Raw genomic sequence first — 16,397 nt, forward strand, 5'->3', positions numbered from 1 at the left:
TAAGTTCATATTACCTCAGAGCTCTTATTTAAATAGCACAGGAATACTGCTGCAATGGAAGGCAGCACAATGACACAGCAGAACAAACCCTGGCTGAACAGCAGGCAACATGACTGGACCAAAACACAACACTGGGGCGAACGAGGAAGTGTCTTACTTTTGAATGCATGTAGATAGAGAATCCTCCTTATCATACTAAGTTTGGAAAATAAGAGAAAGGCACACTGCATAGAAGCCTGTTTAATTAAGTGTTTCGTGTTAAATTCTACTGTCAACACATCAATGGCATCTGGTACCAATTTACTTAAAGCTTTTCTTTGTATGTTACAGAGACAGTGGATTTTTATTTAAGGTTTATTTTGTTTTGCTTTCCTGATTGCAAATCGCTGAAAACGTTGCCAAACTGCTGCCAGAGTTGTATTCATTGATTCAAATGTGTAATTCAAATGTGTAATTTATTTATTTGTATTGAGCGCTTTTGAGGGACACACTTTCAGGTAGGATCATTTGTATCTCTGTAGGTACAGGCATAGTTGTAAAATGTGTTTTCCCTCTTAAACCCTCCTCTGATTCTTGAGCTATTAAAATGAGAGCAGTAAACCATTTCTCTTCTGTGATTTTGCCCTGGTCTCTTATCTATCTGTCTGTCTGTCTGTCTCTCTGTATACCTGTCTGTCTGTCTCTCTGTATACCTGTCTGTCTGTCTTTTTGCCTGTCAGTGTCGGTCTTTCTGTCAGCACAAGCTCACAAGTCAAGGTCTAGATAAGGCCTCCTAAAGACCTTGGTCATCAATGCTGTTGTTGACCAACATATTGCTATAACACATGTTTAGCTTATACTCAAAATACCCATCCAGGAGTTGATCAATCTGTCAGGTGTCAGCAACACCTGGCCAGATGAACACTCCTCAAAGAACTGAGAACAGAAACTGGCAGACTGTACTGTCCAACTACTGTCCAGACTGTACTGTCCAACTACTGTCCAGACTGTACTGTCCAACTACTGTCCAGACTGTACTGTCCAACTTTGCATTTGTAAGGAAGAAATAGGAGAGGCTCTGATGGGTTATGATGCCGGGAGCCAAGAGAATTTGATGGTTTATTGAGAAAGAGGAGAGGGCCTGGATCCGAGCCCAAAGGACCAGACACTGATCCAGTCCTGTGTCACCTGGTGGGAGCGGCCTGCTGGTTGGGATGAGCTGGGGCACACAGTTGTAGTTAGGCTAGGAACTTGAGATGCTTCTTACGGAGCCACTCCTTAGTTGCCCAGGCTGTGTGTTTCGGGTCGTTGTCATGCTGGAAGACCCAGCCACGACCCATCTTCAATGCTCTTACTGAGGGAAGGAGGTTGTTGGCCAAGATCTTGTGATACATGGCCCCATCCATCCACCCCTTGTGTGCACTGCAGGATTTTAATCCATGATGGCGTAGTGTGGAATTGTTTTCTTTGAGACTGTGGTCCCAGCTCTCTTCAGGTCATTGACCAGGTCCTGCCGTGTAGTTCTGGGCTGATCCCTCACCTTCCTCATGATCATTGATGCCCCACGAGGTGAGATCTTGCATGGAGCCCCAGACCGAGGGAGATTGACTGTCATCTTGAACTTCTTCCATTTTCTAATAATTGCGCCAACAGTTGTTGCCTTCTCACCAAGCTGCTTGCCTATTGTCCTGTAGCCCATCCCAGCCTTGTGCAGGTCTACAATTTTATTCCTGATGTCCTTACATAGCTCTCTGGGCTTGGCCATTGTGGAGAGGTTGGAGTCTGTTTCATTCAGTTTGTGGACAGGTGTCTTTTATATAGGTAACGTGTTCAAACAGGTGCATTTAATACAGGTAATGAGTGGAGAACAGGAATGCTTCTTAAAGAAAAACTAACAGGTCTGTGAGAGCTGGAATTCCTACTGGTTGGTAGGTAATCAAATACTTATGTCATGCAATAAAATGTAAATATATTTTTTAAATCATACAATGGGATTTTCTGGATTTTAGATTCCGTCTCTCACAGTTGAAGTGTACCTATGATAAAAATTACAGACCTCTACGTGCTTTGTAAGTAGGAAAACCTGCAAAATCGGCAGTGTATCAAATACTTGTTCTTTCCACTGTATATGCAAAAAAATCTATATACTTACTCTATCCATGCTCCTGAACATGTCCTACAATACATCCACTGCAGCGTTTTTTTCTGTACAGGGCAATATATTTTTCGTATCCATTGAGTTACATTGTGCCCAATGGGATGGGTGGAGTAAAATGCCAGCAACAATTGCAAATACAGTGTCCCTTGATTATTTGCATATTGCATATTTTGCATATAATGACTCTAACAAGCTAGTTTTACCAAGAGGTAGATGGAAGGGAAATTATGAAATGGTAAACAACGGTGGAATTGTCCAAACGTTAAAAAAGTTACTCAAGTGACAACAGTAGGTCAGGAAATGACGAAACGGAAGGGACGAAATGGAAGTAGAGTTTTAGCCATAGACATAATAAAGAGTAGACGCTGCATCGACCGCTACTGCCTACTGGCGCTGATGAGCCGTGGGACCGCCATCTTGGACCGGTCCGTCACTCCACTCAATGTAATCTGGCAGGTGAAACAAGCTGTCAGCGCATTTAATTAATCATACCTCAGTGAATACCTTACTGATTTTCACGCGGGTTTTTTTGCTGCAAAGGTCATACATGTAGCTATGATACAGGACACATGGTTCGGCGTATTTTAATATTCATAGTTTTATATTCATCAAAACTGTGAACATAATCTCCAAAAAGTCACAAATATATATTTCTCTCGCTCTCATTTCACAGCCCCCATCCCAACATACACACATGGGTCCCAGTCTAATATAGCAGGATGAAATGAAAAGTGACAGTTTTTATTTAAACTGCACATTTATTTTGTTTAAACTCCCTTGAAAAGTCTGCAAACTTAATGTAGCAATTTTCAAAACACAGTTACAAGTGCTTTTCAGAACCCAGAGGGAAAGTGATCAGGGCTAAGACAATCACAAGGACATAATGTAAAGATAAACTTCATTATACACAAGCTCACAAACCCAGTGTAAGGCAAAGGAGACCAACATTTGGATTCCTGGAGACACACCATGAGGCTAGAGTTCATGAAAACAAACAAACAGAGGTATTTACAGACCCACCAACACTTACAGCAGTATTCACATAAAATGTGACCGACCACTGTTTTCAGGCAGTTTTAAGCCATTGCTTTCAGTTTCAGTGTTAATCTTGTCAGAATGATGACAGATATGACATAAAGATACTATTTGTGATGAGTAAGGTTAAAGTACAGATATAAAGCTTAGAATTCGTTTTGGGATGCTGGAATTTAGGATTAAAGTCTTGAATTGTCATGGAACCACACACATGCACACGCTCTAAAACCCCTGAAAGAGGACAGTTCTTCCTCGTGCTCCCTTTCTGCAGTTCAAGAGAGGTGAGTCTGGTAAGGTGGTGCAGCCTTATTTTGAGAAACACAGACACAACCAATGACAACAAGTCAGAATGATGGTTGTCGATGCCAAACTGAGTCTCCTCAATGTGTTCCCCAAGCAGAAAAACATCCTCCGTTCCAATCTCCTCCCGGACGATGTCTGTGACTGTCGACACCTTAGGAGCTGGCATTGGTGAAGCTTGGCGGATCACCCTCTCTGCAGCACTCAGCACCTTATTAAAATAATAATTAAATATTTATATAGTGCTTTACACAGGTGAGACACCACACCGAACCATCAGGCGGCGGAAGATGGCCTGGAAGTGCCGATGGATTGTTATTCCAGCGTCCTTATATGGAAAACAGGCACACAATACATACATTACTCACGAGACATAAAGATATTCATTAGGTATATTTTCAAAATTGTAATTAAAAGAACACCAACCCTACCTGACGCTCTGATTAAATTAAATAGGAGCTCCAAGTGATCTTAGCTGAACCTGTAGGTGAGCACATACCGCTGAACTAAATAATAAGCTTGTTTGAAAACCATTCTACTATCAGATGTTCTGTTGCCTTTATTTTAAGTGAGGTGGGTATGAGACATGAGAGGTAACTTACTTTTGTTAGGGTGAATTACACGTGAATAATACACAGTGTTGGGCAAGTTACTTGGAAATTGCAGTGAGCTAAACTATTAGTTACTGAATAAAGCTTCACTACACAAATGCTACCACCCAGTCAAATGTAGCAAGCTAAGTAACACAAACACAGCAGTAGGCTAGTTCATTACATAGGAAGCTACTAGCTAAGCTAGTACTGCCCAAAATTGATAATACCGTCTTTTATTTATATAAATATATAATTAGCTGGCCAATGTTATAATATACCAGTAATATTTGCTTTATTTCTACAATAGCATTCTTGAGTCAGTTGTAATCTAAGTCAGTGTTATAAAATATGACTTGTCAAGTCTCCGTTCGCTGGGTGAACACTGGCTGGTGCAGTAAACATAGCCTAGCTAGCTGGATACGATTTCAGTACAGTAATATCAAAGATCCTTGCTCCTTCTCAACTCTCTGGTAATATTCTAGTCACAAAATACAACCAATAATACGGTAATGTTAAATCTTACTTGTGAAAAGTAATCCCCCGAGCCCTGCTTTCGATGGTCCGCCGATATGAGCAGGAGTATGTTGCACAGGGCTCTGGCATCGTTGCTTCTGCTGCTACGCAAATAGGAGTATGACCGGTCAAATATGGCGGCCGTATTTCTCGCGCCCCAGCAGCCAATGCGGCGTCTACTCTTTATTGTGTCTATGGTTTTAGCCAGCCGAGGTTTTAAACAGCCGTGTCTGCTTGGCTGCAGCTGGACGCTGTTGGGGATGGGCTCGGAGTCTCGGAGTCTTTTTGGTGAGACGAATTTTCCGGTCTCCGTTAATCGGAAAGAGTCGGCTCATTTGTCTCCCGATCGGCTCTTATAATGCTTTACATAACCAAATACAATGAAAAAAGTGCAAATCTCAATTGTAAAGGCGAAAATCTAGTTTAGAACTGTATGTTAGGTCGTGAAATGCACGTTCAAACCTTATATATACAGTCTATGGTTCAAACAGGCTATGCTTATTTGTTCCCCTAATGATCATATAGCCAGATTGCTTTTTTAACCTCAGGTTACCATCCAGAAAAATTACTTGCCTATTCCATAACAGTTTTATAGAAATATGACCAAATAACACAAAATGAATCAAAATAGTTTTACGACTAAAGATAAAGACAGAACTAAGTTATGTTTGTGATACGCCTTCTGACTACAAAATAATGAGTGAAGACAATATTGAATGGCTTATATTTCTCATAGAAGTTGATGATTATGTATTGATGATGTATGTATTTTTAAGGTTAAGGACACTTCTTTCATGATTAAATACTTTATATTTTTCCTATTTTAACCTAAATAAAAATAGATATTTTCCTGCAGACAGGAAATGGCACTGCATTGCAGGAATGACTGTTAAGTGGGGCTCCATTTAGGGTTAGGCATTAGAGAGGTTAGTGTAGGCATAAAAGTTGGGGTATTGAGGTTAGATTTAAGGCTAGAGAACATGTATTTCTTGTCAGGTTTAGGTCTCATGTCACCACAAGGGTGTGTGTGTATATAATCACTGACTCGACTCTGAACAATCCTCTTCACTGTTCAAAAGTTAATGGTTTCTTGTGACCGTCTCTCCGCCCAGCAACGAGGACTAGTTATCTATCTACACCACTCAGTCCGATTCTGTTCAAGTACAGGTAGGACGTACCTCTGTTTTAATGTCACATACACATTTTATAATTGCCATTGGGTCCTGCTGTGTGCATCTGATTTCATTAGTGGATGGTCATGTCCACATGTCTGTGGTCTATGTCAATGCAGTACAGTAACGGTATTCTTAAACCTGGGCCACAGAGCTATATTTGTAAATGAACTACAGGTGGTTCATTTTCACAGTGTCTGGACTGGTGTGGCCCTGCAATGACCAAACCAAACCGGTGTGGCAAAAACACTATAGAGATGAATGGACCATAGTCTCATGCCAGTGCGCAGTCTGATTCCGGCGCATCATTGATCCGTCTTTGGTTGTTGCCCAAGGCTTCGGTATGGCCCAGAAGCTGCTGGTGGATGTGGACTGCGGCGTGGATGATGCCCTGGCAGTCATGATGGCCCTGGCCGCCCCTAACATGGACGTCTTGGGGATCACGTGTGTCCATGGCAACACCAGCGTGGAGAACGTGTGCAAGAACACGTTGAGGGTTCTTCATGCCTGCGGGAGACTGGAGGTACGGCGATGCAGAATGATTGTACTGTTTAACGTTTGACATGATTTTATTATTTTGTTTCTATGTAAACAAACATTAATTGGGAAAATATGCGTAACAACATTCAAATACATTAAATTAAATGAATTAATACATGAAACATAACTGGCAACTTTCCAATTGTTTTAGTTTGTGACCTTTCATAATTCATGTCCCCTGTATTCCAGGTTATGGTATTATGACCTGTTTTCTGTAGCTTAGTTCTAGACCTTGGCATTCTGACCTGTGTGTTCTAGACCTTGGCATTCTGACCTGTGTGTTCTAGACCTTGGCATTCTGACCTGTGTGTTCTAGACCTTGGCATTCTGACCTCTGTGTTCTAGACCTTGGCATTCTGACCTCTGTGTTCTAGATTCCAGTATTTCAAGGTGCGGCAAAGCCCATTCTGGGGAATGTGATCAGTGCTGGACATTTCCATGGAGAAGACGGGCTGGGGGATGTTCCAGACCCAAACGCCCCGGGGCTTGACATGCTGCAGAAGGAAGGTGCGGTGGCTGCAATGATAAGGATAGTCAACGAAAACCCCAAAGAGGTGAGATGGGGTGAGCAGATGGTGTGTTCTGTTCGGCTCAGTTGAAAACAGGTACATTCTGTTTCTACCAGGTGTCTCTGGTGGCCACAGCCCCACTCACCAACCTGGCTCTGGCTGTGAGAATGGAGCCATCCTTCCCCAGCAAACTGAAGGACCTCTACATCATGGGAGGGAACATAGAGTGTAAGAGGCTAGCTTTTCTTATGCTTCAGGGCATGGCTGCCCAACCCTGTTCCTGGAGAGCTACTGTCATGTAGGTTCTCTTCAGCCCAATTTGTGACTAACCTGATTTTAGCTTTTCATCCAGCTAATTATTAGGATCAGGTGTGCTTAGAATAAAAGAGAGAACCAACAGGACAGTCGATCTCCAGGAACAGGGTTGGGCAGCCCTGCTTCTGGGCAATGTTTCTGTAACACGGATGGTAAATCGGATTAAATCATGTGATACTTGTCTGTCTTCCAAGAACAAGAATGGCACAGCATTATGATAAATATACTTCTGTAAATAGATGTAAATGTTTTTATAGCCTCAAAAAGGTTTCAGGTCAGAGCGCTGGTACAGTGTGAATGGAAGACTGGAGATCAGTGTCAAGCAACAGGCCACACCTGATGGCATAACTCTCAGTCAGAATTGGCACAGTCACAACCCCAGCAGAGTGATGGGTGGAAAACTTGAAAATAAATGATCCAGATCAGTTTACTATTATTGTCTAAACGTCAGAAGGGTATTTTATTACTAAATATTTGGAAGTAACAGAACATCCCTCAAAGACGTGTCGATAGAGTCAAGCAATCCATCCACTGCCTGTCTTTGTAGAAGTACCGCATCCCCCTCTCCTCTTTGTGGCACATTCACCAATTCGGTCCCAGATAACAAACCTGCCCTTCTTCAGCTAGAGGAAACACCACTATGTGTGCAGAGTTTAACTTTGCCGCCGACCCAGAAGCGGCGTACATCGTCCTGAATGACTACCTGTGTCCCACCTACATTGCCAGCTGGGAGTTCACCTGCTACAACAAATTGCCCTGGGTAACAAGTTTCTTCTGCTTAATTGTTTAATGAATAAATGATGAAATACAATATCCTACAGTGAGTGATGTTCGTTATGTTGTTCTTCTGGTTCCTGGTGGTACTGGACAGTCCTGGTGTGATGACTGGCTGGCCCAGGAGACCGAGAAGGCTCGCTTCATGGCCCGGATCTTCCGCCACAGCATGGAAGCGTCGAACAGCGAGCGGAGCCTAGCGGAGATGGTCGACGGCACGGGTTTCGTGTCATGTGACTCATACGCCATGGCAGCGGCCATCGACAACAACTTTGTAACGTTGAGCGACCACGTGGCAGTGACCGTGGAGCTGACAGGCACATTCACCCGCGGCATGATGGTCTTGGACACCTTGGATATGCTGAAGAAGCCCCACAAAGCCTTTGTGATGAAGAAAGTGAACATGGAGAGATTTAAGCAGCTAATCATGGACGCCTTAAAATAACTAACCACCACCGCAGAAACAACTAACTAGTTGTCTGCTGCTCGTTTCAAATTGGTTTCACCACAGAAACAGGCCAAGACAAAAACAGAATCTCTCTTGGCATACTGGTCCCCATGGTTACACAGTTGTATTAAACAAATCATTGTGTTATCTTACTAAAAATGTGGATTTAACATTTCAAATTTTGGTTTTGGCTACAAAATGTATGGACACCATTCCTTAAAGATCAGAGTAGGGAACACTTGTTCCCTTTAGAACCCTTAGAACCCAGTAGAGAGGATCAGGCAGTAGCTCACACTGGGGGGAGAAAGATCATCAATGATAATTTTTTTAACACACACGTTTGTATGGCTATCCTCAGGGGGACCAGAAAATAGAAATTGCCTTCTCCCTTGCCCTAATCTTAACCTCAATAAAGTAACATTCACTCCTAAACTTTACCTAGATGTAATGCCTAACCTTAACCCTAAACTTAACCAACAACGCCTAACCCTTAAAGAAACCCCAATTCTAACTCTAAAATGAATTCTACATTTGACCCTAAATGTAAACCCTTGACCGGACCTGTGGTCCCCATGAGTAGAGTTAGACCTAAAACACACACGCCAAAGTTGTACCTCTCAATGGTTAGTGGTTTAAAAAAAAGAGTGTTATGGCAGTCTGAAACATTTTATACATTTTAGAACTTGTGTTTCTGTCACTATTTTCAATACATTTCACCATTTCTATTAATAATACTGTTCACACAGATGTTTAGGGATGAAATTGTCTTTTGTTGGAATTGGGATGGGCCTACAATTCATAACAGAACATCACATCGATCATAAGGACAGTTATTTCATGACCGTACTGCATTTTCAGTACCAAACCACCTAAATTAAACAGTCACTATTTACAATACATAATTTCAGCACTGTCACAGTTGGAGATTTTTCCACATTGGTCCATCAGTAGCCTTTCCTTCCCCGGAACCTGGATCTTGTATCCAGCTGCAGAAATAGAGGACGGGATTAGAAACAGATCAGTACAGTCATTGGGGAAGAGAATGTTGAATGAACGTCATTGTTGTTTAAGGATTTCACCATGGATCTTTTGCACTCGAAGAAAGAAGTCTGCAGCGCCCTACAGTGGCCCTCCTTTAAACACTGACTGGGCATCTTCCCCTCCTGCAGGAATGGAAAACGGAGTTAACAGGTTACTTTCAGCAAGACTGGGGTTCAACGAACTGAACGTTCAATTTCCTTAAAGTTTATTTTATTATTTTATTCAGCCTACTGCCGCTATGCATGGATCGAACAATTCTAACTTGACTAAACTCTCCTTCCTCTGATCCTCTCCTAATGACAAGGAGTTTGTATTTTTATCTAACCTCCAATCAACAATTTGAGTTAACAATGCATACATTATTCTAGATGTGCATTATCGTAGACATGTAATGTTGCTTAATCTATCACAGAGGTTTCAAACAAGTTCCACGGAAGGCTGAGTGTCTGGTTTTCGCTCTCACCTTGTACTTGATTGATTAATTGGTTAGTTTCTTCCACTCACTTGGTTAAGGTCTGAACTGAAAACAAATTTTGAGGAAAAATCAAAAACCTGCAGACACTCAGCCCTCTGTGGAACTGGTTTGACACCTCTACTCTCACATTTATTTATTTAAAAAAATTATTCAACTATAAATAAAAAAGTTAAAACCAGCAACCAACTTGTTCTCTTTCTAATTAGGGTAAGTAACAATAGGACTATTATTTGGTCAACATATGTTTAGTCCAACCACTTAATCTCCACAAATACATGCATAACATTTGATGGTATTGTTCTTGGACTACAAAATAATGAGTGAAGATTTAATGCCTTATGCCTTATATTTCTCATGGAAGTTGATAAGTAACACCTTGGGACATAGCAAAATCGCCTACATTCACTGAATGATACCGGATCACTGAGCGTGTTCAAAATGCATTTAATTCAATTTGAACATGGTGGTTTTATGTTTAAAAATATCGGCCCTCATAATTACTTATTAAATAATATAAACTTTTTTTTTACTTTTTCGCTATTTGTTTTAGAAATGCAGAAAGCTGAAGACTTGGCTTTATTTTCCAATGGGATTTGAGTAAGAGAAGAGTTGTTACATTTTCTGCCCATTAAAATATTTTTTGGGTTCTTTTCACTTTTTTATTATGTACGTTTTCTGACGTAGGATATATTCCGACAGTAATATAGTTGCTCAGCGAAACTCCGTAGCTATGTATCTGAGAATGTCATTTGATATAACAACGTCAATGTCAACTTTATTTATATAGCACATTTAAAACAACCATGGTTGACCAAAGTGCTGAACAGGATAATATCAAGTACATAAATTAGCAAGAAACAAAGTTACTAACAAAAAAAATAAAAGAAACAGAACAGCAGCACAGTAGTCTGATCCCAAAGTCAGCCAGGATTAACAGCCAGAGGGAAAGGTTGTATCGTGTCTACGAAGGGACAAGTTCAATCAGCCCATCTAACTCCTACATAGTTATCATGTGAAAAGCTGTGCACTTCGCAGTGAACGGATGACTCAGCCAACCAGTCAGTGCCTCTGGCCAACGTCTACAATTCAAGGTAAACCAACGTTCAGAGACAATGGATGGGAAACCGTAACAGACTGTATTAAGCCAAGCCAAATGTTACCTTTATAACGCAGTCGTGTTGAAGGAGACATGCCTTGAAGTCTTCTCTGATACCGGAGCAGGCCCTGCCATCTTCCTCTTTTTCCTCGTAATATTTAGGCATTGTGCGGTTTTTACATTTAGCTGCCGGATCGATTTGGTTTAAGTGAATAAGAGGACAAATAATCTACTTGATTTGATTCAGAATTTGTGCGATTGTTATGCAAGCCACCATCTTTAATTGGCAAAGTATAGTGGGAAATAATCAAAATGCATGATGGGAGATATTGTAGTTTTTGTACAATTCAACAAATGTAGTTGTACCATTTACAACTTACCGCTGGGTGGCGCTCAAAACCTTCAGACCTCACGCTCACGAATCCTGGCAGGGAATCCTCAAATAGCAACCCAACATGTTAAAGAGGTTGACGTCTGTCAGGTGGGCGGGTGACTAGATGAACGCGTGGTTTATGGTAATGACTCATTCTCCCATCACAGTGACATGAGAATTGTGTAAAATTATGAAACCAAGGCAGAAAACAGAGATGCACATTACTTTTATGTTTTGATTTATTTCAACGATGTCCATGTAAACAAAGTCAAAATCAGAGGCAGACATAGTAATGGACGTGATAAAGGCACATGAACTGATGGAGAGAAGCAAGAGTCTGACCGTCCAGCTTCCTTTCGTTGCCGTCTCTTAGGCAAGCAACCCAATTACAGGCATTCTCCATATTGCTTACACACACACACACACACACACACACACACACACACACACACACAAACACACACACACACGTGGATGAAAAGCAGGGAATGGGGATGAGAGGAATCTACTTTAAACTATTCAGACATTCCTAAAATGCGTATTCCCCTCTCCTCCAGCCATCCTGCACTTGAAGACAGGCAGCAGCTTCTTCAAGATGGTCAAAACACACAGGTAGAGCATTGCAGACAAAAATGTCATGTATAGACCTGGATTTTGCTATTCTACACATCCTACCTGATCTAAACAATACATGTAAGATTCTGTAAAATCGCACTCTTTAAATAAGCCAGAGGAGTGAGCCAGAGGGTCTGGTTTAACCAGTGGGTTAATGGGAGGGGTCAACTCCATTAAAAAAGTGGTTGGCTGACCAACCAATTACTCACATGATAAATAAAGATTTACAAACAGGCAAATCTAGCAAAAAGTGGCCCACTTTCAAAGTGTTCCCGAATTCCAAATCATGCCCTAGTCGTTCTGCCTACCCAGTATTGTCCCTTCAAGGGACAGGATTTTGCAACAGTCACACCTGACCGCTGCAGAGTAGGCGGGTTTGGATCTGGGAAGGTTTATCGGTCTTAAACATAGAGAGGGGCTGATTTAGAATTGGACAAGTGCGTGTATACTTTGAGTGCCATACAGGTATTAATATACAGTTCGAGTACCATTACTCCTCAAAGAGTCTTCACATAAACAGTGAACAGAGAAAACATTTCCCAGTCCTCACATTTAGAAAGGCTATGCTTAGCTAAGAGGTTGGGGTTTAGCATTAGATTTGGGTTCAGTTTTGGGATTCCAGGTTTACGGTTACAAAATCGGCAAGGGAAAATGGGATTTACACCCAAAAAACCTCCTCAGAAGTATAGCACTAGAAGTTTGTGTACACTAGCCGTCCACTTTATTAGGCATCTAGTATCAGGTAGAACACCCTTTGCTGCCATCCGCTTCAAAGTTCGACGTACAAGCCTGCTCATTCTACTCTGACCTCGCTCATTCTACTCTGACCTCGCTCATTCTACTCTGACCTCGCTCATTCTACTCTGACCTCGCTCATTCTACTCTGACCTCGCTCATTCTACTCTGACCTCGCTCATTCTACTCTGACCTCGCTCATTCTACTCTGACCTCGCTCATTCTACTCTGACCTCGCTCATTCTACTCTGACCTCGCTCATTCGCAGAACTGCCACACTGGGTGTCTTATGTTGAGGACACCATGCTCTGTAAACCTGAGACCATAGTGCATGAAGCAACATGGTCAAAGTTGCTGAGGTCGCACGTCTTTCCCATTCTAATGTTTGGTCGAACAACAATTAAATATCTTGACCGTGTCTGCATGCTTCACACATATACTGAGTTGCAGCAACATGATTCGCTGTTTTGCGTTAAGAGGCTGGCGTATCTATTTAAGTGGTCAGTGAATGTCACACGGTTGACATGTAAAATAGCAACAAAACGAAAATCAATTACAATCAAATGAAAATAATTTACAATCTTCTCACACGTGCATGGAATTGAAAGAGAATCTGAATCACATTGTATACACATGTTACTCATGGAAAACCATTCCCCCTGTCCTGAAACGAGGCCTCAGTGTGTCGAACAACAGTTAGTCGTCTACAGAGCAGCCGTAACGACAAGCCGAGGGAAGTTCGGCTGCCTCCACACAGCCACATGCTGTCCAACCACTCCCAGCAGAGTCTGATTGGACAACATCGGGTGTCACATGGGGTGGAACTAAATGATGTCAGGGGGAATATTACGTGTCTGTTGGAAATGGTAAATGAGGGCGGAGCTACAACAAGATAGAATGTGGAACAAAAAAAGGATGGAGGAAAAAAAAAAGTCTCTGCACCACTAAATAGTCACAGAAAAATGAAATGTAGTCATCAAAACAAAGTGCAACGAACTGCCGACAGTGAACATGCATCAGACCATACAGTGGAAGCCCTGCACTGGCAGAACCATCTGTCAATCCCAAACACAATGTACATATCCTGTCCAGGGTTCAAAGGGCAAGTGAACACCCAGGATGATGGTTAAAGGAAATGAGTGAGTAAAGGTGCTGGAGCAAAGACATACGGGTAGTTCTGCTCAAGACTCTTGGAGGAGCAGGTCTTCAAGGCACGTGGGTCTGTCTCAGGACAGCCTCAGCCAGGACCTCAAACTTCCCAGCCAGAAAGCAGTCCGTGGGCCAGGACCTCAAACTTCCCAGCCAGAAAGCAGTCCGTGGGCCAGGACCTCAAACTTCCCAGCCAGAAAGCAGTCCGTGAGCCAGGACCTCATTTCTCCAACTGATTTTTAGCTAGCTGTTGCTACAGTTAGCTTAAGTTAGTAATGGCTGTTGAAACAAAACTGAGCCATGGATGTCTATTTCCTCTTGGCTCAAACAACTTTCAGGATGAGCAACCATCTTAAAATCAAGTAGAAAGTGTAAGACAATCCCCCTTCTGAGATATGCTGTCCTGTTCCATTTAAATGTCTGGAAAAGGTCATTAAAAACACAAACTGGAGACTTGCGATTAGAGACGTCCTCTATCTACACCAACCAACAGACAGGAATACCTAGAACAAGCAGCAAAAAATAAATTAAATAAAACACTTCTGGAAGTAAAAAGGACACGTGAACATTACAACTACTGTATAATAAACTTAAAATAAAACTTTTTCTTTTGGCCTCTTGTACAAATTAAAGATTTATTTCAAATAAGTTAAATCACCATTGATAGTCATTATTGTAATAATCATATCAAGATATCCCACTTAAAGGACACGAGCCTTTCAGCCTGACTTCCTGTCAAAGGAAGTATAGATATAGATATGGTTTCAATCATTAATATTCTTAATTGAGTAATTCATAGGCTGAAATGATTCCAGACATGGATATTGAGTAGATTTTAGTCCCCCACCAGAATTGGAAAGTTTGGGACTTGGGTTAAGATAAGCTAACCCTAAATCTACACAGAGCATTGATCTACAGTTTGGGCAATCTGTCACTACAATTTGGGGCAACATTTTCCTTTCCACTTTGTTTGACAATGTCATCCCTTTCAAACAAAGATCTGAGGAAAAAGCAACACGGGCAGTAATGCACCACCATTGAAAATACTGACAACTTGTTTTCTATTGCCTGTGTTTCGGTTAAAACACACAGCCAGGTGGAAACCACACAAAGCAACAGATCCTTGAGGAGAATGGAGATGTTCCTTCCGTCGCCAGCAGGGGGCTCCAGTGACGGGGCAATACCTCAGCTGACCACAGAGGGAGACAGAACAGGAGTCAGCACGTTACCCTGGTGACATCAGCCCCCTGGATCAGACGTGGTTTTTACTAGACCTCCAAACTGTGTGTTTCTCCCAGATAGCGGCCCTTGCTGAAACAAACTGTTAACATGGACAACTAGAGCTTGGAACAGACCTCTTTAGGACTCCCAAATCATTCTGATATTTTTATCAGTCTCTTTTTTTGTACAGTAGTATTCACACAGAGCTTGAGCAGGAGAGAAAACGAAAAAGAGGAAAAACTAGGAGTGATGAAGGGACAGAAAGAAAGAGGGGTTAAAACAAGGACAGAACAAAGCGGAAATAGAGAAACAAAGCCAACATGTGAAAGCGTCCTCAGAAAGAAGCCCTGAGATGAAGCAGTTCTGGTGCGCTCTCGTAATGTAACTGCTGGTTGCTAGGCGCCACAAGGCCCCTGGACAGTCCGTTTTAGGCATGTCTACGCACAGCCCGGGTCTGGGGGCCAGGATTGATGTGGCCCCCCACCTCACATCAGCCTGCTATCCTTTTAATGTGGATCTACAGAGAGGGAGAGAGGGGGAGAGAGAGACAGGGAGATAAACGTCACCCGCAGTTGTCTTAATCGAGCAGGCCTCCCCAACACACTTCCTGATTAACTGAACTCATTTAGGGTTTTGTTCCATTTAAGGCTTTATGTGGTTGGGGGTTGGGGGCATGGTGGTTGGGGGCATGGTGGTTGGGGGCATGGTGGTTGGGGGCATGGTGGTTGGGGGCATGGTGGTTGGGGGCATGGTGGTTGGGGGCATGGTGGTTGGGGGCATGGCCAGCCCACTGGTGCCATTTAGAATGGTGCTGAAGTCCAATGTTCCCTTTAACACTAGAACCGCCAGGCCTTTTTGACGCCCAGTATCCACCAGAGCCGAACGCTGTTCGGTGTCATTAGCATACGAATCGTCCCTATTAGCATGGACCTTCTCCTCCTCAGCATCACCATCCAGACAGAGCATCAGTTCATCTACTGGGTCATTATCAAACTATATAGAATAGTCTTAAAAAACAGTGAATTACAGAATTTCTTTGTTTTTAAAGGTTAATGAATTTGGAAAAAAAGAATGAATAACACAGTCTACAGCCTATTTATAGAAATAAAATTGATAGTTGATAAAAGGATAAAATCATTTGTTTCATTAATAATTATTTAGCATTTGTAGATTTACATTTTAGATTTACATTTGATGAATAAGCCTAAAGAATATAAATAATAAAATATAGAATGGGCTATATGAACTGCTTCGCAGGTCTCCAGGGGTTGTAGTGGGGATATCGGGTTCACCACCAATGCATGGCTCTAGTCTCCAAGATTACTGGCATATAAGACCTGTCTATAGGTGACATGA

At 42.1% G+C, this 16,397-nt stretch overlaps 3 protein-coding genes across 6 annotated transcripts in view; 1 reads left to right on the plus strand and 2 right to left on the minus strand.

Annotated features, from left to right (window-relative positions):
• Positions 1-5,493: 5,493 nt before the first annotated feature.
• si:dkey-4e7.3 (nuc_hydro_CeIAG domain-containing protein) lies at positions 5,494-8,350 on the plus strand. Its single transcript, XM_034297650.1, has 6 exons — positions 5,494-5,745; positions 6,086-6,273; positions 6,665-6,844; positions 6,916-7,027; positions 7,738-7,874; positions 7,986-8,350. Exons 1-6 carry the CDS (start codon positions 5,661-5,663, stop codon positions 8,331-8,333), a joined length of 1,050 nt encoding a protein of 349 aa, XP_034153541.1. The 5' UTR covers positions 5,494-5,660; the 3' UTR covers positions 8,334-8,350.
• A 418-nt stretch (positions 8,351-8,768) lies between these two features.
• Positions 8,769-11,255, minus strand: LOC105016589 (cytochrome c oxidase assembly factor 5). The gene is made up of 3 exons (XM_010880528.4): positions 11,013-11,255; positions 9,416-9,499; positions 8,769-9,322 (listed from the first exon to the last, which is right to left on the minus strand). Exons 1-3 carry the CDS (start codon positions 11,112-11,114, stop codon positions 9,281-9,283), a joined length of 228 nt encoding a protein of 75 aa, XP_010878830.2. The 5' UTR covers positions 11,115-11,255; the 3' UTR covers positions 8,769-9,280.
• A 287-nt stretch (positions 11,256-11,542) lies between these two features.
• mgat4a (alpha-1,3-mannosyl-glycoprotein 4-beta-N-acetylglucosaminyltransferase A) overlaps positions 11,543-16,397 on the minus strand; it is a 42,321-nt gene continuing 37,466 nt past the window's right edge. For 2 of the 4 annotated variants that reach the window (XM_013137792.4, XM_034286732.1), the window contains one exon: positions 11,543-15,558. In XM_013137792.4, the coding sequence (XP_012993246.1) occupies positions 15,532-15,558 (27 nt within the window). In that variant the 3' untranslated portion in view covers positions 11,543-15,531. The remainder of the gene's footprint in view (positions 15,559-16,397) is intronic. The other 2 variants (XR_004574578.1, XR_004574577.1) reach the window with 2 other exon arrangements.

This window comes from Esox lucius, chromosome 16, assembly GCF_011004845.1.
Source record: "Esox lucius isolate fEsoLuc1 chromosome 16, fEsoLuc1.pri, whole genome shotgun sequence".
Classification (NCBI taxonomy): Eukaryota; Metazoa; Chordata; class Actinopteri; order Esociformes; family Esocidae; genus Esox; species Esox lucius.